General features: G+C 48.8%; 1 protein-coding gene across 4 annotated transcripts; it reads right to left on the bottom strand.

Annotated features, from left to right (window-relative positions):
- Positions 1-288: 288 nt before the first annotated feature.
- On the bottom strand, positions 289-8166 carry LOC109939172 (sugar transporter ERD6-like 6). 4 transcript variants are annotated; one of them, XR_004851969.1, is made up of 18 exons: positions 7268-8166; positions 7060-7149; positions 5556-5615; positions 5396-5461; positions 5131-5196; positions 4963-5038; positions 4694-4758; positions 4509-4601; positions 4276-4356; positions 4098-4182; positions 1921-3920; positions 1798-1844; positions 1652-1714; positions 1514-1573; positions 1322-1387; positions 1173-1232; positions 968-1082; positions 289-882 (listed from the first exon to the last, which is right to left on the bottom strand). XR_004851969.1 is itself a non-coding variant. In XM_020542464.3 (14 exons), exons 1-14 carry the CDS (start codon positions 7769-7771, stop codon positions 1555-1557), a joined length of 1488 nt encoding a protein of 495 aa, XP_020398053.1. In that variant the 5' UTR covers positions 7772-8166; the 3' UTR covers positions 1513-1554. The 4 variants fall into 4 exon arrangements, 1 of the variants encoding a protein (XP_020398053.1); XR_004851970.1 differs by having other exon boundaries at positions 3748-3920; XR_004851968.1 differs by having other exon boundaries at positions 1798-3920.
- Positions 8167-20775: the final 12609 nt, after the last annotated feature.

Raw genomic sequence — 20775 nt, 5'->3', positions numbered from 1 at the left:
CGATGATTCTATCTAATTTTCATTCTCCCTTCCTTTTTTCAGACTTAGACTAGGATCAAATAACATGTTAAATAAGTGGGCTAGTCCTAGCCCTCCATTACGATCCTATCTCTCTCCGCAGGTTGAGTTATAAGTCGAAACATTCCCGGTTTGTTCGCTTTTGGTATGAACATAAGTTGCGAGCCTGCCTGTCAAACTATAGGCGCCTTACCGTCCCTTTCTTTTTTGAATTAGAAAGAAGGGGAACGCTCTTGCTTGCGCAAGGGATATGCTGATTCTTAGCATAGATTTTTTACCGAATACAAGGATTCCTTGGCACCTGATACATCCGACTCCAATCCTTATCCAACTTCCACTCGATCATCTCCATAAGAGTAAACTTAATGAACAGTCTCGAGTGTGGGTGGTGAGCGAACCCTGTAACGTATCCAATCCAATGACAAAAAAAAAATGGGTCTGTGACTACTTGACCAAAGGGAGGCCTGCTACACCAAAAGCGAGAAAACTCCATCCCTTTCCTTTTGACATCCCATGCCGCCACACGGAGGATATGGGGACGTCAAAAAGGGATCCTATCACTATCAACTAATTTGTCACAAATGCAAGTTAATCCCTACTATCAATGTCATGCAGGAAACTTACACACCAAATGATGCCACAGAAGAGATTGCAGTACAAAAAGAAGAAGAAATGCCGCCACACCACATACAGCAGCTCAGACCAGACCTTGCTGATGACTGCATTTACTGATGAATGCTGCTGCAGCTCACTACTGGAAGGACCACTGTATCTCCTCAAGGGTTCTTCCCTTCGTCTCTGGCACCCAGAGGATGACGAACATTAGAGTGAACGCACTCACGACCATGTAGGAGGCAAATGTGCCTGTACGATTTGGAAACAGAGGCAGTGTCGTAAGGTTTGTTGTTCGTATACCATCCTAATCTACACGAGAGATGTATATATGGACCTGCAGCACTCCAGCTCAAGAGCAAATTTGCTGTCATTGTTATCCCAAAGGATGTCAACCAGTTGGCTAGGGTCGCAAAGCTTCCTGCCACACTCTTGATGCTAACCGGAAGGATCTGTCGATATGCAAAGTTTCGAGAATAATCCCTTCGTTCAGAGAGCTTTCAGCATGTGTCTCAAGCATCTCATGTGTTGAGGTACTATACCTCAGACATAATGATCCATGGAATGGCACCCATGCCGAAGCAGAAGGCAATGACATAAGCCTGGACCAAGTATTTGGGAAAAAAAACTACTTGACAGATTCCACATCTAAAAACAAAATGTTCAGATAAAATGTAACTGACAGACTTACCACGACACCAACCAACGACACCATACTTAAGATGTTATGCATGTCAGAATCATGTGAAATATTATCCTGAAAACGAACAACCCATGACAAGAAAGAAAAACATCTCAGTGCAATGAGATGACAGACACCGAAATAATACGTTACTATTGCAGAGAGTGCGAAAGCAGAACTGTTATGTTCTGTTCAACTTACCTTGATGTAAAATACAACAGCAACCGCAAGAAGGCTTAGGGTCATCCCACAAGAAGATATCTGTAATTTGAAGTGACGATTAATTTAAGCTACAGAAGACCTACAATGTTAGTGGCCTTAAAGGGAACCAGAAGTTACAATAAGGAGGATTCTCCGGCCAGCTCTGTCCAAGAACGTGATTGTAACACCAGTGGCAAGAACCTGATGAATGCTGCTATTAGAAGATTAATAAAAACATGGAAACTAGATGAGGTCTGTCTAGTTATTACTTATTAGGTACTTGCCTCGAGAGCTCCAAGTACACATGCGTCCAAGTTGCTGTTCTTGAGCCCTGGAGAACTTTGATTGTTAGAAAAGGTCAAAACAGACTGCCAGCACAGTTGTAGATAAAGACAGATGAGGCATACTGTTTTTGTAATAAACAATAAAATGCCATCATTTATCAAAGCAAGAGAACGATAAACCATGTTGTAACCTACAAGGAGACTAATATATTAGCTTTGTTTAACATATTATAATGTGTTAGGACTTAGGAACAATAAGGTCACTTCATCCCAGTTTCCCTCTTTTGATTTTTCTAGTCCACTACAATATTCCTTCATACAACAACAACAACAACAACAAAGCCTTTTTGTCCCAAGCACGTTGGGGTAGGCTAGAGATGAAACCCCGTATGAAAACCTCAGAGCTCAACCCCCAAAGAAAAAAGGGGAAACAAAGGCAAAGGAGAAACGAAAAACGACGAAACGGGGAAACACATAAAAGAGATAAAACCCACAAGAACCAGCAAGATCTAAATGGGCACAAGAAAAGATCAAACGATTAAAGAGGAAAAGCGAAACTATAAATCAAGGTTCTGGCACGTGAATTGCACACTTCCACCCCTTCCTATCCACGGCGAGCTCTTTATCAATCTTCCACTCCTTCAGGTCCCTCTTCACAGCCTCTGTCCACGTCAAGGTTGGTCGACCTCTACCTCTCTTCACATTCTCGGGACGCCTAATTATTCCGATATGCACTGGTGCCTCATCAGATCTTCGTTGGATATGTCCAAACCATCTCAAACGATGTTGCATAAGCTTCTCCTCAATTGGCGCCACTCCTACTCTCTCTCGTATATCATCATTCCGGACTCGGTCTCTCCTTGTGTGGCCACATATCCAGCGCAACATACGCATCTCTGCCACACATAGTTGTTGGACATGTCGTCTTTTAGTGGGCCAACATTCTGCTCCATACAACATAGCCGGCCGGATTGCTGTCCTGTAGAATTTGCCTTTTAGTTTGTGTGGCACCCGGGGGTCGCATAAGACACCCGCCGCTTGCCGCCACTTCAACCATCCAGCTTTAATTCTATGACTGACATCCTCATCGATGTCTCCATCCTTCTGAAGCATTGATCCTAAGTAACGAAAAGTGTCTTTCTTGGGTACCACTTGCCCATCAAGACTAACATCGCCATCTTCATACCCCATGGCACTGAAATCACACTTCATATACTCCGTTTTAGACCTACTAAGCCTAAAACCTTTTGCTTCCAGCGTCTGCCTCCACAATTCCAACTTTTGCGAAACACCACTCCTACTCTCCTCAATAAGTACCACATCATCGGCAAAAAGCATACACCACGGTATATCTCCTTGTATGTCCCTTGTGACCTCATCTATCACCAAAGCGAAAAGATAAGGGCTCAAAGCCGACCCTTGATGTAGTCCTATGTTAATTGGAAAGTCATCGGTGTCCCCATCACTTGTTCGGACACTTGTCACAACATTACTGTACATATCTTTAATAAGATTAATGTACTTTGTTGCTACTTTGTGTTTTTCCAAGGCCCACCACATTACACTCCTAGGTACTTTGTCATAAGCCTTCTCCAAGTCTATAAAGACCATATGCAGGTCCTTCTTTTGTTCTCTAAATCTCTCCATAAGTTGTCTTAGTAAGAAAATGGCCTCCATAGTTGATCTCCCGGGCATGAAACCAAACTGATTTTGGGTCACGCTCGTCATCTTTCGCAGGCGGTGTTCAATGACTCTCTCCCATAGCTTCATTGTATGGCTCATGAGCTTAATTCCACGGTAATTAGTACAACTTTGAACATCTCCTTTGTTCTTGAAGATTGGTACTAATGTACTCCGTCGCCACTCGTCGGGCATTCTGTTTGTCCGAAAGATGGTGTTGAAAAGCTTAGTCAGCCATACTATCGCTATGTCTCCAAGGCATCTCCATACCTCGATAGGGATACCATCAGGGCCCATCGCCTTTCCTACCTTCATCCTTTTTAGCGCCTCCTTAACTTCATATTCTTGTATCCTTCGTACAAAACCCCTGTTGTTGTCATCGAATGGTTCGTCCAATTCTATTGTAGAACTCTCATTCCCTCCATTGAACAATATTCCTTCATCTGTAAAAAAAATATATTGCCAATCAGAGGCTCATGCTTTTTATTCATCAAATAGTCAAAACAGTTCCCTAAGGCCCTAATGCTCCAGTTAAATTTGGAAGGAGTAAAAACTCTTTCCTAAAATTTCTTATGAGCAGCTACTAATTGAAAACACAAGTGAACAAGTGCACAGCTTACCTGCAGCTTTGAAGATGCTACCTGAATAAAATACTATACAGTTTATTCCACTTAGCTGTTGCAACACAAGTAGGCCAATTCCTAGCTGTGAAAAATTGTAGCATTTGTCATAAACTAAGAGTTACGAAATGCAATAACTAATTTCGTACCAGATAAGCACATAAAGTTACAAACTTACAATTAGGGGCGTGCGGTTTTTCTTTTGGTTCAACTCTTGAAAACTTATTGTACCACTTTTGTTTGCTGATGTCACAGCTATCTGCATAGAGCTAAAAGTGGATCCAACTGATTTCATCAGAATGAAGTACATAGAGACATATGCCAAATGTTAAAGATAATAATACACAAAGTGAAGACTATTCAAATAAACAGTATTCAATCAGTCTAAATGAATGAAAGTAAAGTGCACGCCTTTATATCATTAGCTTCTGCAGTGATGTCAGCATTGAATCCCCTGAGAACTTGTAGAGAAGTCTCGCAATCATCCATCCTATTCATCCTTGCCTACAAATATAAGGTGGAGAAACGGGCATTGGAAATTGCAATTTTGCATAATTATTTAGAGTTCATTATCCATCTTGTGTGTGTGTATATACCAGCCATCTTGGAGATTCCGGAATGAAGAATAGGCCAGGTATCAAAAATAAGCAGGGCAACGTTCCTACAAGTGTGGCATCACACACTTTATGATACAATAAAAGGGCCTAAAACAAAATATTTGCCTACTACATCTATACTATGCAAAAAATATGTTATAAGAGTTGCTGACCATGTGAGTTAAAATATCAGAGTTGAAATGCAAAGTAAGAGTAGTAGCAGCAGCAGGTTTACTAATGTACCAGGGTCCAGGGTTTAGCCACGTTACCTATTAATGCAAGAAGCCTCCAAGGAAAAAACAAGCCAAGCACATAGACAAACATGACACCAAATGTTGCAGACAACTGTAGAATGACCAATTACACAGTGAGGTTGGCATAATCAAGTCAAGTGCTTGCTTCAAGAAAAGATTAAATGCTTGTGGGTATGAACAAACCGGGTTCACAGCGCCAAGAGCTCCTCTCATGTTCTGAGGAGATATCTCTGCTATGTATACCGGTACCTGGTGGCCCAGAATTCACAGACCAAAATTAGCTGATATAACTACGGGAACGACTGTTATGCAAGCAAAATCTTAGCTGCAGGCGAGCCTCCTGGGCCTTAGATCATTTTGTCTAAAAATGATGACATATCATAGGTTAAAAAGCACAAGTACTCATACTCTCAAGACATAACCAGGCATGAAGTTTTATTATACATACCACATAGGAAATGACACCGACACCAAATCCTTCAAGCAATCGTCCCATGTACAGAAACGAAGTGTGCTGCAGAGCAGACCATACATCGACAGCCATCAAGGCCGATGTTGTCATTTGTGAAGCAATGAGTGGGAATAAACTGACACACTTAGCACCATACTTTCGCGAAGGAGATTGCAAGCCAGCCCATGATGTTCGGAACCGCTGCAATAATCAATGACTGCGAAACAGTAACCAAGCTAGTTAGGTGCTGTTTGGTTCACATATTTGTAACGTGAATGGTAACAGATAACATTAAATCATGTTTATTTGAGTCTAACCATAATCAGATACCACACTAAAAACTGATACCGATCTATTCAAAGTTATTTTTGTTGTCTTTTAAAGTACTGTTTGGTTCACATATTTGGAATATGAATGGTAACATAAAACATTAAATCATGTTTGTTTGAGTATAACCGTAATCAGATACCACACTAGAAATTGAAACCAATCTATTCAAAGTTATTACCGCGATCACTGAATAAGGAGGGGATTTTAGCCCCTCTAATCCCCTCCAGTTTTGTGGCTCTTAAACTAGCCCTTAAGTGTAAATCATTACCGTTACCATTTATGTTACAATACGTGAACCAAACATCATCTTAGGCTAAATGATTACATGGTTCGAGCATCTTTCAAAGCGTGATCCAATCACATCGTGAAGTGATAGCAGGGTAACTGATCCCAAGATTCAGTAAATCTATCACAGCCGATCTGGTCGTTAACTGATTAGGTTTCCCGTTACCACGGATGAATGAACAGAAAAAAGAAGAATCATGTAATCGTTTTCTTATGACGGACCAAAAAGCGCGTAATCTTTGATTCTCTTCCTTTGACGTGTGTGTTACCTTTACGCAACCAAACAGCATTTACTCTACTCTAGTTTTTTCTTGTTCAGGGCACTTAAGTCTACACTCTAATTAAAGAGGTGTTTCGTTCCCGAACTAAATTTTAATTCTTGTCACATCAAAGGTTTGAATATGAATTATAAATATTAAATATAGGCTTAATTAGGTTTAATAAATTTGTATAATCTTTTATTCTTTATTTGTGTAATTTGTTTTATAATTAAATTATATTTGTATCCGTAACTATCATTCAAACATTTGAGGTTAAAGGGTTAAAGTTTAGCTGGGTTGTAACTAGACACCCCCTAAATTAAAATTTAAAATTGCAGTTTCTGTAGATACAGTCTGTGATTTTTGGTTCCGTGAATAAAAACTCCACCGGACAAAACCACAAACCCTTCAAAATCTTATTTATGTTGGCATAAAAACAAATAATAGTTTACAATCATTTCTGTAGTCAGACAAGAATAAGAAATTGATATACAATGCCACAAAAGACAAATAAAAATCGCAAAAATAACAATTTATTGGTGGTATAAAGGTGTTGCTTGAAATCATCTTTAAAATTTAGGCATATTAAATATAGAAAACGTGATAAATTTAAGTAGTGGATAGTGGCCAGTGGTGCTGTCGACCCTCTCTGCACAGAGTCATCAAAACCACCCACCCAAAAATGGGCCCGAGCAGCATAGACCACGAAACTGACAGAACAATTTTCTGAGACATTTGCAAGGAAACAAGTCGTAGAAAAATGAAGAAAGCAGAGTTGTTTCTCACCCCTCTCCGGCCAATGTACTTGGCCATCTGGCCGCTGGCGATCGCCCCGACCATGGCGCCCACGTTGGACAGCGAACCGAACGCCGAGAACTGGGGAGGCGACGGAGCTCCATCAATTATTTGTTCGTTTGATTTTGAGACGAACGCGCCGAGCCGAGCGTGAAGACAAAGCTAGCGTTAGGACGTAGAAACTGCAGCCAGGAGGTACCTCGGAGATGGAGAGGTTGAGGTCCCGGATGATGCCGTCCTGCGTCGGCGAGGAGTAGCCGCTTGTGAAGCCGCACTGGATGGGGCCGAGCGCGACGATGAGCGTGCAGAGGAAGGCGGAGACGTGGGACTCGCGCAGGACGGCCCTGGAGGAGGTGCCGGCGGCGTTGAGGCTGGGCTGGCGCGACCCCGTCCGTTGGCAGCTCCCGCTGTTGGGCAGCAGCGGCTTGTGCAGCCCGCCGTCGTTGTCGCTGCCGCACTCGTAGCCGGCGCCGGGCGCGCTGTTGCTCGCCATGGCGCCCGCGCTCAGCGCCCAACTCGCGGCGAGATTTGATTTGTCTCGTTTTTCTCCAGGTGGGATTGGATGGATGGAGAGAGAGACAGGGGAGGAGGAGGACGAATGGCAGGAGACGAAACGGGGGAGACCCACCACCTCCATTGAATGGGCAAGCCGAGTCGCCGTCGTGAAACTCGTGATAGGCGGCAGGTCTCGCCGGGGTCCCATTTCTGAGCTGAGCTGGACATGACTACCAGCTCATCATCCACATGTCATGTTGGCCGTGTTGTTTTGCCGTTTCTCGGCACTGTGACTACTGTCACTGTCACAGGCGAGGCGAGGCGACAGGACTCGGCGTCCGGCCTCCTGGACGCCTTGCCTAGTCGGCGACTCCCTTCTCGCCACGGTCATTGCCTCCAGTGAGATCCCCACCTTCGCCGCCTCCCCCTCCGTTCCACTCCCTCGCGCGCTCCATCCTCTATCAGCAAGCAGCTCGAGACCTCCGCTGTCGACGCCATCTACACTTGCTTCCTCGCGCTCCTCTCCTCTGCTTCCTGCCGCCGTCCTTGCCCTCGCAGCCGCTGACTTGCGTACTGTTGGGTGCCAAAATGAGTGTCCCGATTTGGACCGGATGGTCCGCGCAAGCGCAGAATAAATTAGGGTTCTGAGTTTCCTCGGAATAAGCTTGGAATTTTGTTGGTAACGATCCAGCCCCTCTTCTCTATAAAAGTAGAGAAATACGGCCAATTTAATCAATCAATCGAACCCTCAATCAATACAATTTACATTTATTCTTAGGAGTAGTTCTACTCTGTTCTAGGTTAGTCTTACAATCTTCAAATTCTTCGCTTCTCTTCGACTCTACGTCAATTAGAGAAGTCTAGGTCGGCCTGCCGAGCCTATACATCACCTAGGATCTCTCCTCCCCGACAGGGTCCCTCCTGAGAGCGAGATCCAGGCGCCACCGACGATCTTCCGCCGCCCTTGCGCACGCGCGGACCGTCCGGTCCCAGGGCGCGGACCGTCCAGTCGTCAGGCAGGAAATCCTAGCCTCGCACCAGGCCGCACCGTCCGCCCCTGTGCAGAGAGCACCGCCGCTGGTTCGTGTTGAGTGATTGGCGCCCGAAAAAAGTGTCAACATACTTTTTGGCGACTCCGCTGGGGAACACACATCTAGACCTATCAAATCGGCCCTCAATGGCCGGTTCAATGGATAGTTCTGAAGTCTCCCCCAACAACATTATAGAGCCGACTTGGGAAACCTTGCCGGCTGACGAACAACTCCAGTTCGAGGAGCACAAGGAGCATCTGATACAAGAGGCAAAAGCGAAGTTTTTGGCTAACTTCAAGGTGGACAGGAACAATAAAGTCGTCCGACAACGGGCGACGGATCCGGCTTCGCTCCGACCCAATGTAAGTAATACAAACGAGCTACAATCTCTTAAGAATTATGTAGATGAACAACGAGAACAAATGCAAAATATCATAGGGGTATGCAAAACGATTATAGGAGACTAGTACGTGCATTTGATAAATCTAGTATCGCAAATTTTCCTTCGCACGAGGTTGAATTATAGGGTAACACGCGTAATACATCGGCTATAGGTTGTCACGACCAGTTACAACCCCTTTATGGGATGTCGATGGACACATACCCTGAGCAACCACAAATCGACAGTAAATCAAGCGATCTGCACATGCCCGGACCGTCCGCACGTGAGCGCGGACCGTCCGGGCCAGCAACGGCCGGGCCCATTTTTAATGAGTTACCCAGCATGCACCCGAGCCACAACATATGACACAGAATCTAAACTACCAGGTCGGACCGTCCGCATACAATGACAAACGGTCCGCATATAATCACGGACGGTCCGGGTACATGTCCGGACAGTCCGTACATGAGTTTTTTGAGAAGGATTATTACCTGAATTCTCACCCGTCCCAGCAACACTTCCCATCACACTATGCAATGCATCAGCCCATTAATACAAAATCCCGAGCCCAGGAGAACTTTCTAGCCCCGCCTAGAAGGCCGGAAAGAAACGATCAATCCTATGAGCCAGATAGGGTAAATGGCAATGCACCACATAGCTCAAACCAATGGGGGGAAAGACAACATGCTAATATCCAGCCAACCCCACCTATGTTTAACTAGAGAGTCGGTGGTCTCCCACCGGCTGCCATCGATATAGTGAGGGAGGAAATAGCCGGGGCGTTCCAAGATAAGATCGGAGTAAGCATGGTGTCTGGGGGGCAATCATATCAGAAACCTTATGACAGCCGATTTGATCACCACCCATACCCCCAGGGCACCAGGATACCCGAATTCGCAAAAATTTCGGGTGACCAAGAATTAGGAGAATTGGCCGACACAGAAGCATTTCGCGTGTGTTTATTTTCATTATCTTTAATAGGAACCGCGTTCGCATGGTACGCCACTTTACCTCCTAATTCTATTTTGTCATGGGGGGAGTTAGAACAAAAAATTCATGACCACTTTTTCTCCGGTGACTATGAGTTAGATTTGGTAGACCTAGTGGCCTTGCGACAGGGGAAAGACGAATCGGTTAATGACTATATCCGGAGATTCCGGGATACAAGAAACCGATGCTTCCAAATACAATTAGCGGAAAAACAGCTAGCAGGATTAGCCTTCAATGGACTATGATATTATTTAAAAGAAAGAATAGAAGGTATCCAGTTCTTTACGCTAGCACAATTACATCAAAGAGCTTTGGCTTGTGAGAGCTGGAGCAAAGAAACTACTAAAACAATTCGTCACAATGTGCATATAGTAGAGTGCGACCAGAGTAGCTCGGATGACGAATCAGCAGAGGTATACGCGGCTGAAATGGTTTGGCCAAAACAGGCCAAACTTGCAGCCGGTTCAAAAGAAACGGCAAGAGGAGGTTAAGTTTATATTTAATGTCGGTAAATGTGATAAAATATTTGATGAATTACTCAAAAATGGCAACATTAGAATAAATCACACTGTTCCATCCGTCGACGAGCTGAAACGCCGTGCATACTGCAAGTGGCATAACTCATTTTCTCATGCCACTAATGATTGTAATGTATTCCGTCGACAGATTCAATCGGCCATTAACGAAGGACGATTGAAATTTCAGGAAATGCAGGTGGACACGGAGCCCTTTCCGATGAACATGATCGATTTTGAGGGCAACAGGATCCTGGTTCGGCCAAACACAGCCGATAAGGGCAAAGACAAAGAGATAATCATCGGCAACACAAGAGAGATAGATGGGAATCATAAAATTTCTTGCAGAAAAGTGGTGGCCGAGAAGACTCCCGATGGAGGGGAGACTCTTAAGGTGATCATCACGACCTCCAGCACTAGGGGGCAAGCGCAGACCAAGGGGCAGAAGTAGGAGCCCATGCTGCGCATCTTGGACGGTCCGATGCACAGGCGCAGACGGTCCGAGACCACGCCGGACGATCCGGAGAATTCCAGCGGACGGTTCGATCATACTCAAGACCCGCAACAACCGCGTACCTTTAAACCACGACGACTAGAGATAGTGAAAGTCGCCTAGAGGGGGGGTGAATAGGGCGAATCTGAAATTTATAAACTTAAGCACAACTACAAGCCGGGTTAGCGTTAGAAATATAAACGAGTTCGGGAGAGAGGGCACAAAAACAAATCGTGAGAAAATAAAGAGTGTGACACGATGATTTGTTTTACCGAGGTTCGGTTCTTGCAAACCTACTCCCCGTTGAGGTGGTCACAAAGACCGGGTCTCTTTCAACCCTTTCCCTCTCTCAAACGGTCACTTAGACCGAGTGAGCTTCTCCTTCTCAATCAAACGGGACACAAAGTCCCCGCAAGGACCACCACACAATTGGTGTCTCTTGCCTTGGTTACAATTGAGTTTGTCACAAGAAGAATGAGAAAGAAAAGAAGCAATCCAAGCGCAAGAGCTCAAATGAACACAACAAATCTCTCTCTCTCTAATCACTAAAGCTTTGTGTGGAGTTGGGAGAGTATTTGATCTCTTTGGTGTGTCTTGTATTGAATGTTATAGCTCTTGTAAGGTGTAGAAGTGTGAAAGCTTGGATGCCTTGAATGTGGGGTGGTTGGGGTATTTATAGCCCCAACCACCAAAAATGGTCGTTGGAAGTGTGCTGTCGCATGGCGCACCGGACAGTCCGGTGCGCCACCGGACACTGTCCGGTGCGCCAGCCACGTCAGCAGACCGTTGGGGTTCGACCGTTGGAGCTCTGACTTGTGGGGCCTCTGGGCTGTCCGGTGGTGCACCGGACAGGCACTGTAGAGTGTCCGGTGCGCCGTCTATCGCTGCTCTGACTCTGGCGCGCACTGTAGTGCATTGAATGTGTTTGCAGACGACCGTTGCGCGCGAAGTAGCCGTTGCTCCGCTGGCACACCGGACAGTCTGGTGTGCACCGGACACTGTCCGGTGACTCAGCGGACAGTCCGATGAATTATAGCGGAGCACCCTCTGAATTTCCCGAAGGTGAAGAGTTCAGCCTCGAGTGCCCTGGTGCACCGGACACTTTCCGGTGGCACACCGGACAGTCCGGTGCGCTAGACCAGGGTGCCTTTGGGTTGTATTTTGCTCTCTTTGTTTGAACCCTTTTCTTGGTCTTTTTATTGGCTTATTGTGAACCTTTGGCACCTGTAAAACTTATAGACTAGAGCAAACTAGTTAGTCCAATTATTTGTGTTGGGCAATTCAACCACCAAAATCAATTAGGAAATAGGTGTAAGCCTAATTTCCTTTCAATCTCCCCCTTTTTGGTGATTGATGCCAACACAAACCAAAGCAAGTATAGAAGTGCATAATTGAACTAGTTTGTATAATGTAAGCGCATAGGTTACTTAGAATTGAGCCAATATAAATTCACATAAGATATGCAAGGATTGTTTCTTCATTTTTAACATTTTGGACCACGCTTGCACCACATGTTTTGTTTTTGCAAATTCTTTTGTAAATTCTTTTCAAAGTCCTTTTGCAAATAGTCAAAGGTAAATGAATAAGATTTTGAGAAGCATTTTCAAGATTTGAAATTTTATCCCCCTGTTTCAAATGCTTTTCCTTTGACTTAAACAAAACTCCCCCTATATAAGATCCTCCTCTTAGTGTTCAAGAGGGTTTTAAGATATTAATTTTGAAAATATTACTTTCTTCCCCTTTTGAACACAATAAGATACCAATTTGAAAAAAACTCTTTTTAAAATAAGGTGGTGGTGGTGCGGTCCTTTTGCTTTGGGCGAATACTTTCTCCCTCTTTGGTATGAATCGCCAAAAACAGATACTTTGAGTGAAATATAAGCCCTTTTAACTACTTTCTCTCGCTTTGGTAAATAATGTATGAGTGAAGATTATACCAAAGACGAAGAGTTGCTCGGAGCGACGGTGAAGGGTGAGTTATGGAGTGGAGTGGAAGCCTTTATCTTCGCCGAAGACTCCAATTCCCTTTCAATATACCTATGACTTGGTTTGAAATTCACTTGAAAACACATTAGTCATGGCATATAAAAGAGACATGATCAAAGGTATATTTATAAGCTATGTAAGCAAGACATCAAAAGAAATTCCTAGAATCAAGAATATTTAGCTCATGCCTAAGTTTGTTAAAAGTTTGTTCATCTAGTGGCTTGGTAAAGATATCGGCTAATTGTTCTTTAGTGTTGATATATGCAATCTCGATATCTCCCTTTTGTTGGTGATCCCTTAGAAAATGATACCGAATGGCTATGTGTTTAGTGCGGCTATGCTCAACGGGATTATCCGCCATGCGGATTGCACTCTCATTATCACATAGAAGAGAAACTTTGGTTAATTTGTAACCATAGTCCCTAAGGGTTTGCCTCATCCAAAGCAATTGCGCGCAACAATGGCCTGCGGCAATGTACTCGGCTTCGGCGGTAGAAAGAGCTACGGAATTTTGCTTCTTTGAAGCCCAAGACACCAAGGATCTTCCCAAGAACTGGCAAGTCCTCAATGTGCTCTTTCTATTAATTTTACACCCCGCCCAATCGGCATCCGAATAACCAATTAAATCGAATGTGGATCCCCTAGGATACCAAAGCCCAAACTTAGGAGTATGAACTAAATATCTCAAGATTCGTTTTACGGCCGTAAGGTGAGCTTCCTTAGGGTCGGCTTGGAATCTTGCACACATGCATACGGAAAGCATAATATCCGGTCGAGATGCACATAAATAGAGTAAGGATCCTATCATCGACCGGTATACCTTTTGATCGACGGATTTACCTCCCGTGTCGAGGTCGAGATGCCCATTGGTTCCCATGGGTGTTTTGATGGGCTTGGCATCCTTCATCCCAAACTTGTTTAGAATGTCTTGAATATACTTCGTTTGGCTAATGAAGGTGCACTCTTGGAGTTGCTTCACTTGAAATCCTAAAAAGTACTTCAACTCCCCCATCATCGACATCTCGAATTTCTGTGTCATGATCCTACTAAATTCTTCACATGTAGATTCGTTAGTAGACTCAAATATAATATCATCAACATAAATTTGGCATACAAACAAATCATTGTCAAGAGTTTTAGTAAATAGAGTAGGATCAGCCTTTCCGACTTTGAAGCCATTAGTGATAAGAAAATCTCTTAGGCATTCATACCATGCTCTTGGGGCTTGCTTGAGCCCATAAAGCGCCTTAGAGAGTTTGTATACATGGTTAGGGTACTCACTATCTTCAAAGCCTGGAGGTTGCTCAACATAGACCTCTTCCTTGATTGGTCAATTGAGGAAGGCACTTTTCACGTCCATTTGATAAAGCTTAATAAAGCCATGGTAAGTAGCATAGGCAAGTAAAATGCGAATTGACTCAAGCCTAGCTACGGGTGCATAGGTTTCACCGAAATCCAAACCTTCGACTTGTGAATATCCCTTGGCCACAAGTCGGGCTTTGTTCCTTGTCACCACACCATGCTCATCTTGCTTGTTGCGGAAGACCCACTTGGTTCCTACAACATTTTGGTTAGGACGTGGAACTAAATGCCATACCTCATTCCTAGTGAAGTTGTTGAGCTCCTCTTGCATCACCACCACCCAATCCGAATCTTGTAGTGCTTCCTCTATCCTGTGTGGCTCAATAGAGGAAACAAAAGAGTAATGCTCACAAAAATGTGCAACACAAGATCTAGTGGTTACCCCCTTATGAATGTCGCCGAGGATGGTGTCGACGGGGTGATCTCGTTGGATTGCTTGGTGGACTCTTGGGTGTGGCGGTCTTGGAATTTGTTCATCTTCCTCATCTTGATCATGAGCATCTCCCCTGGATCATTGCTTTCCTCTTGAGGTGGCTCAACATCTTAATCTTCTCCTTCATCATTATGAGCCCCATCCTCATCTTGAGTTGGTGGAGATGCTTGTGTGGAGGAGGATGGTTGATATTGTGCATGTGGGGGCTCTTCGGATTCCTTAGGACACACATCCCCAATGGACATGTTCCTTAGTGCGATGCACGGAGCCTCTTCATCACCTATCTCATCAAGATCAACTTTCTCTACTTGAGAGCCGTTAGTCTCATCAAACACAACGTCACAAGAAACTTCAACTAGTCCTGAGGACTTGTTAAAGACTCTATATGCCCTTGTGTTTGAATCATATCCTAGTAAAAAGCCTTCTACAGTCTTAGGAGCTAATTTAGATTTTATACCTCTTTTAACAAGAATAAAGCATTTGCTACCAAAGACTCTAAAATATGAAATATTAGGCTTTTTACCGGTTAGGAGTTCGTATGATGTCTTCTTGAGGATTCGGTGTAGATACAACCGGTTGATGGCGTAGCAAGCGGTGTTGACCGCCTCGGCACAAAACCGATCCAAAGTCTTGTACTCATCAAGCATGGTTCTTGCCATGTCCAATAGAGTTCTATTCTTCCTCTCCACTACACCATTTTGTTGTGGGGTGTAGGGAGAAGAGAACTCATGCTTGATGCCCTCCTCCTCAAGGAAGCTTTCGATTTGAGAATTCTTGAACTCCGTCCCGTTGTCGCTTCTTATTTTCTTGATCCTTAAGCCGAACTCGTTTTGAGCCCTTCTCAAGAATCCCTTTAAGGTCTCTTGGGTATGAGATTTTTCCTGCAAAAAGAACACCCAAGTGAAGCGAGAATAGTCATCCACAATAACTAGACAGTACTTACTCCCGCCGATGCTTATGTAAGCGATCGGGCCGAATAGGTCCATGTGTAGGAGCTCGAGTGGTCTGTCAGTCGTCATGATGTTCTTGTGTGGATGATGAGTACCAACTTGCTTCCCTGCCTGACATGCGCTACAAATCCTGTCTTTCTCAAAATGAACATTTTTTAGTCCCAAAATGTGTTCTCCCTTTAGAAGCTTGTGAAGATTCTTCATTCCAACATGTGCTAGTCGGCGATGCCAGAGCCAGCCCATGTTAGTCTTAGCAATTAAGCAAGTGTCGAGTTCAGCTCTATCGAAATCTACTAAGTATAGCTGACCCTCTAACACTCCCTTAAATGCTATTGAATCATCACTTCTTTTAAAGACAGTGTCGGCGTTTCGAAACCGGGGGGTCCCTAAGCCGACGAGTGAGTGTGCCGCGTGCCCCAGCCCAGATGGGTCGAGCGCGTGGGCGAGCGTGAAGGGGGGAGAGCGAGGTGGCCGGAGTCGGGTGTGAGAGAGGTGGAAAGTCCCGCGGCCTTCGTGTTCGTCCCGCGCCCAGGTCGGGTGCGCTTGCAGTAGGGGGTTACAAGCGTCCACGCGGGTGAGGGGAGCGAGCGACCCCAAGAGAGCGCCTGTCCCGCCCTCGTCCCCGCGCGGCCAACCTTCTCTGAGAAGGCCCTGGTCCTTCCTTTTATAGTCGTAAGGAGAGGACCCAGGTGTACAATGGGGGTGTAGCAGGGTGCTACGTGTCTAGCGGAGGGAGAGCTAGCGCCCTAAGTACATGCCAATGTGGCAGCCGGAGAGATCTTGGCACCCTGCTGGCGTGATGTCGTGGCTGTCGGAGGAGCAACGGAGCTTGGCGGAGAGACAGCTGTCGGGGCGGTCGAGTCCTTGCTGACGTCCTCCTGCTTCCGTAAGAGAGTTGAGAGCCGCCGTCGTCACAGGGCTTGCGGGGCGCCATCATTGCCCATCTGGCGGAGCTAGCCAGATGGGACATCGGTCTTGTTCTCTGTGACCCGAGTCGGCTCGGGGTAGAATGATGATGGCGCTTCCTGTTGACGTGGCGGGCCTGTGCCCTAGGCCGGGCGACGTGGGGGCTCCTCCGAAGCCGAGGTCGAGTCTGTCTTCCGTGGCCGAGGCCGAGCCCGAGCCCCTGGGTCGGGCGAGGCGGAGATCGTTCGGCAGAGGCCAGAGCGGAGTCCGAGCCCTGGGGTCGGGCGAGGCGGAGTTCGTCGTCTTCCGGGGCCGAGCCCGAGTCCGAGCCCTAGGTCGGGCGGAGCGGAGTTCGTCGTCTTCCGGGTCTTAGCCCGAGTCCGAGCCCTGGGTCGGGCGGAGCGGAGTTCGTCGTCTTCCGGGTCTTAGCCCGAGTCCGAGCCCTGGGTCGGGCGAAGCGGAGTTTGCCGTCTTCCGGGTCTTAGCCCGAGTCCGAGCCCTGGGTCGAGCGGAGCGGAGTTCGCCGTCTTCCGGGGCTTAGCCCGAGTCCGAGCCCTGGGTCGGGCGGAGCGGAGTTCGCCGTCTTCCGGGGCTTAGCCCGAGTCCGAGCCCTGGGTCGGGCGGGGCGGAGTTTCCTATGGCGCCTTTGGCAAGGCCTGACTGCCTGTCAGACTCACTCTGTCGAGTGGCACTGTAGTCGCAGGCGGCGCTGCCCTTCTGTCAGACCGGTCTGTGGAGCGGCGAAGTGACGGTGGTCACTTCAGCTCTGCCGGGGGGCGCGCATCAGGATAGAGGTGTCAGGCCACCTTTGCATTAAATGCCCCTGCAACTCGGTCAGTCGGTGCGGCGATTTAGTCAGGGTTGCTTCTTAGCGAAGCCAAGGCCTTGGGCGAGCCGGAAATGTGTCCGCCGTAAAAAGGGGGGCCTCGGGCGAGACAGAAGTCCCTCGAGGTCGGCTGCCCTTGTCCGAGGCTAGGCTCGGGCGAAGCGTGATCGAGTCACTCGTATGGACTGATCCCTGACTTAATCGCACCCATCAGGCCTTTGCAGCTTTATGCTGATGGGGGTTACCAGCTGAGAATTAGGCGTCTTGAGGGTACCCCTAATTATGGTCCCCGACAGTAGCCCCCGAGCCTCGAAGGGAGTGTTAGCACTCGCTTGGAGGCTTTCGTCGCACTTTTTTGCAAGGGGACCAGCCTTTCTCGGTTGCATTTTGCTCCGGTGGGTGCGCGCGAGCGCACCCGCCGGGTGTAGCCCCCGAGGCCTCGGAGGAGTGGTTTCACTCCTCCGAGGGCTTAATGCCTTGCGTAATGCTTCGGCTGGTCTGGTTGTTCCCTCATGCGAACTGGCCGTAGCCCGGGTGCACGGTCGGGGCCCAAGTTCTCGGGCTGGTATGTTGACGCTGTCAACGGTTCGGCCGGAGCCGGGTTTGCGAGAGCAGCCCCCGAGCCTCTGCACGGAGCGAGAGGGCGATCAGGGACAGACTCGGCTTTTTTACATACGCCCCTACGTCGCCTTTCCGCAAGGAGGAGGGGGGGAAAGCGCCATGTTACCCTCGATGGGCACCGAACATGGTGTCTCCGGTGAGCTGCAAGCGGGTAATCCGAGTGGACGTCCGTGCCCCGTTCGTTGGGGGTCGGCTAGGGGCCCAGAGACACGCCCAAAAGTACCTGCGGGTGATCTGCCGGACCCGGTCCCCTGGCGACGCGGTCCGAGGGCTCGATGCCTCCCTCCGATGGGATTCCGTTACAAGATCGCTCCCGCTGGTATTGGAAATGTCCTAGGGTACCTCGGGAGCGCAGCCCGAGCCTTGGTTATGTATCGAACGTACCCCTGGTCATCCCTCGCTCGGCGTCTGAGGCGACTGTGAACCCTTCGGGGGCCAGCCTTCGAACCCCTGATCAGTAATGGGCGCGGAGCCCGAGTAGCCTGAGGCGACCGTGGAGCCCTTCGGGGGGCCGGCCTTCGAACCCCTGACCAGTAGTGGGTGTCGGGCCCACGCGATCTGAGGCGACTGTTGAACCCTTCGGAGGGCCAGCCTTCGAACCTCTGATCAGTAGGGGGGGCTCGGAGCCCGGTTCCTTCACGGGGAAGGATCCTTTTCGGGGTATCCCCTTTTCCCGGTCCCTGTTGCAAGAGATGGAAAAAGAGGAAAAAGGAAAAGGATACGAAATCGAACGTCGTGGCGTACCTTTTTTGGCGCGGTTGTTACGGCGAAGGCGGAGCGTCGCCCGCTCCTCCTGCCAGAGGTGCCGCCTGTCCCGCCGCGGGGTTAATGCGACGGGGCGAGTAGTTGGCGGGGCGGCCGTTGCGCGTGCGCGAGCCGTTCGAGGGACGGATCACGGGTGCGCCGTCTTCACGCCGGGAGAGGAGGCTCTCTTGCTGCCCCTGGATGGGACGTGAGCCTGGCCGACGACGTGACCGCTGCTCCCGCCCGCCTGCCACCGTCATTACTGCCGGCCCACTTTCGGCCGCATTGACCGTCGCGCCAGGCTGGCGCTGCTGGGTCGTGCGCCGGGCCGCCTCGAGTCGCGGTATTGGCTCCGCAACCGAAGAGGCGCGACGGTGGCGCAAGTGGCGGTGCAGTAGCTTGCATGTAGCATCCGGCGCACCGGTTGCGTGACGCGTGGGCCTGGGCCTCCAAGCTGGCGTGTCAGAAGTCGGAGAGGTGCGTCCACCTGGCGCGGTTGCATGCCGCCTGCATGGCTGCCCGCCTCTTCCGCCCGTTGGTCTGGGCAAAAGTGGGAGGTCGCCTGTAACCGCTGGGCGGTTGTGTGCACCACGCGCGGCGGTTTGGCTTCTTTTGCTATGAGCCGGTTGGCATGACATGCGGGACCCAGCCCCCGCGCCGCAGGGGAGGGCCTTGGAGCATGTTGGAGAAGACTCAGCCCGTGGCGTTTGGGGGCGCACGTAGGGAGAGTTGCCTTTAAAAGGAGGGCGACCCCTTTCGGAAGGCAACCATGTCTTCTTCCTCCCTTATGCGTCGTGTCTTTCCATCTTCCAAGCCCCCGGATGGGGGGTATCCGCCGTCTTTCCGCCTCCTCGCTGGAGGGACGCAACTCCGTGGGAGTTGGTACCTTTCAGCCATCGTTCGGCTTCAAGGATTTTCATCATGCAGCCCGGCCGCGCCCCTCCACCAGCGGTCACCCAAGATGGTGACCTCCAGCTTGATGGCGGGGGAAAGCGAGCCGGGCTGCGGCCTCTGCCCCTCCCTCGGCCTCAAGGATTTTCGTCATCCAGGCCAAGATGGAGGATGAGGCAAGTCGGGGGCTGCCTCCGCGTGGGTCGGCTGCCCTTCTCTTCCCCTGGCGTCTGGGGGAGAATGGCCTCCTCCAGTTTCACGGAGACTTCCTCCAGCCATGCCGGGAAAGGCGGACTGTTGCTGCCCAGCTAGGACGCAACATTCCGTCCTTTTCCTCGCGCTCGCGGCGAGGACGGCAGCGAGGATCTGCCGGTGCGCTTGGGAGCGGCCCGCTCTTTGGCTTTGATGGTTGGTTCGCGTCCCTTGAGCGGGACCGCGAACAAGAGCCCTCCAGTGGTTGCGTCCACCCGGGACCATGGCTGCTGCTGCAGAGGTCGCCGGCGAGCCTCCCGATGTTCGCCACCCCGCAGGTTCGAGGTCGCTCGTACCCGCGGGGATGGAACCAGAGTTTCGTTTGTGATGGCACCTTGAATGCCAGCGTTTTTGTTCATTGTGGCTGTCGAGGCCTGAACATGTATGTAATTTCGGCGCGGAGCCGTGTTTTTTCCTCGTTTTCGAGCACTAAGTCTCGCCTGTTGATTGTCTGAACCGCTTCACCAAGCATGAGTCGCCCCGTGTCAAGGTGACGAGTGAGGTATCCGTATCCCGGAGGCATAGGAATCCCTCGGCTCGATCGGCCTTGTTGTCCGAGGCTCCTCTAGCTTAGTTAAAGGGACCCCTCGGCCGCTCTTCGATGAGCCGAAGCCAGGGGTAGCGATATCAGCGCGAACAGAGGCGGAGTTGGCTCGGAAATGAAGACCTGGTTGGCCGGAGCCTAACCGGGCCGCCCGTCTGCGGGGCGGATGTCGAAGCTGATCAGCCGAGGCCTCAGACCGGGCTGGCGCCCTTGGAAGATGGTCGGCCGAGGCCCCTGGGGTAACCGGCCGAGCCGCCTGCTCGGGCCGAGTTCCCGGGGAAGTCTC

The sequence above is a fragment of the Zea mays genome, chromosome 8, assembly GCF_902167145.1.
Source record: "Zea mays cultivar B73 chromosome 8, Zm-B73-REFERENCE-NAM-5.0, whole genome shotgun sequence".
NCBI classification, from domain to species: Eukaryota; Viridiplantae; Streptophyta; class Magnoliopsida; order Poales; family Poaceae; genus Zea; species Zea mays.
This window is presented reverse-complemented; position numbering and strand designations above follow the sequence as displayed.

What these genes read in the sequence shown, in the direction of transcription:
- LOC109939172 (XM_020542464.3), bottom strand. Translation starts at nt 7,771, where the DNA reads ATGGGACCCCGGCGAGACCTGCCGCCTATCACGAGTTTCACGACGGCG. An exon ending in CTCTTGGCGCTGTGAACCCG is followed by an intron (nt 5,039 to 5,130) that starts GTTTGTTCATAC and finishes GTCATTCTACAG; the next exon opens with TTGTCTGCAACATTTGGTGT. An exon ending in TAGCATCTTCAAAGCTGCAG is followed by an intron (nt 3,921 to 4,097) that starts GTAAGCTGTGCA and finishes TTTTTTTTACAG; the next exon opens with ATGAAGGAATATTGTTCAAT.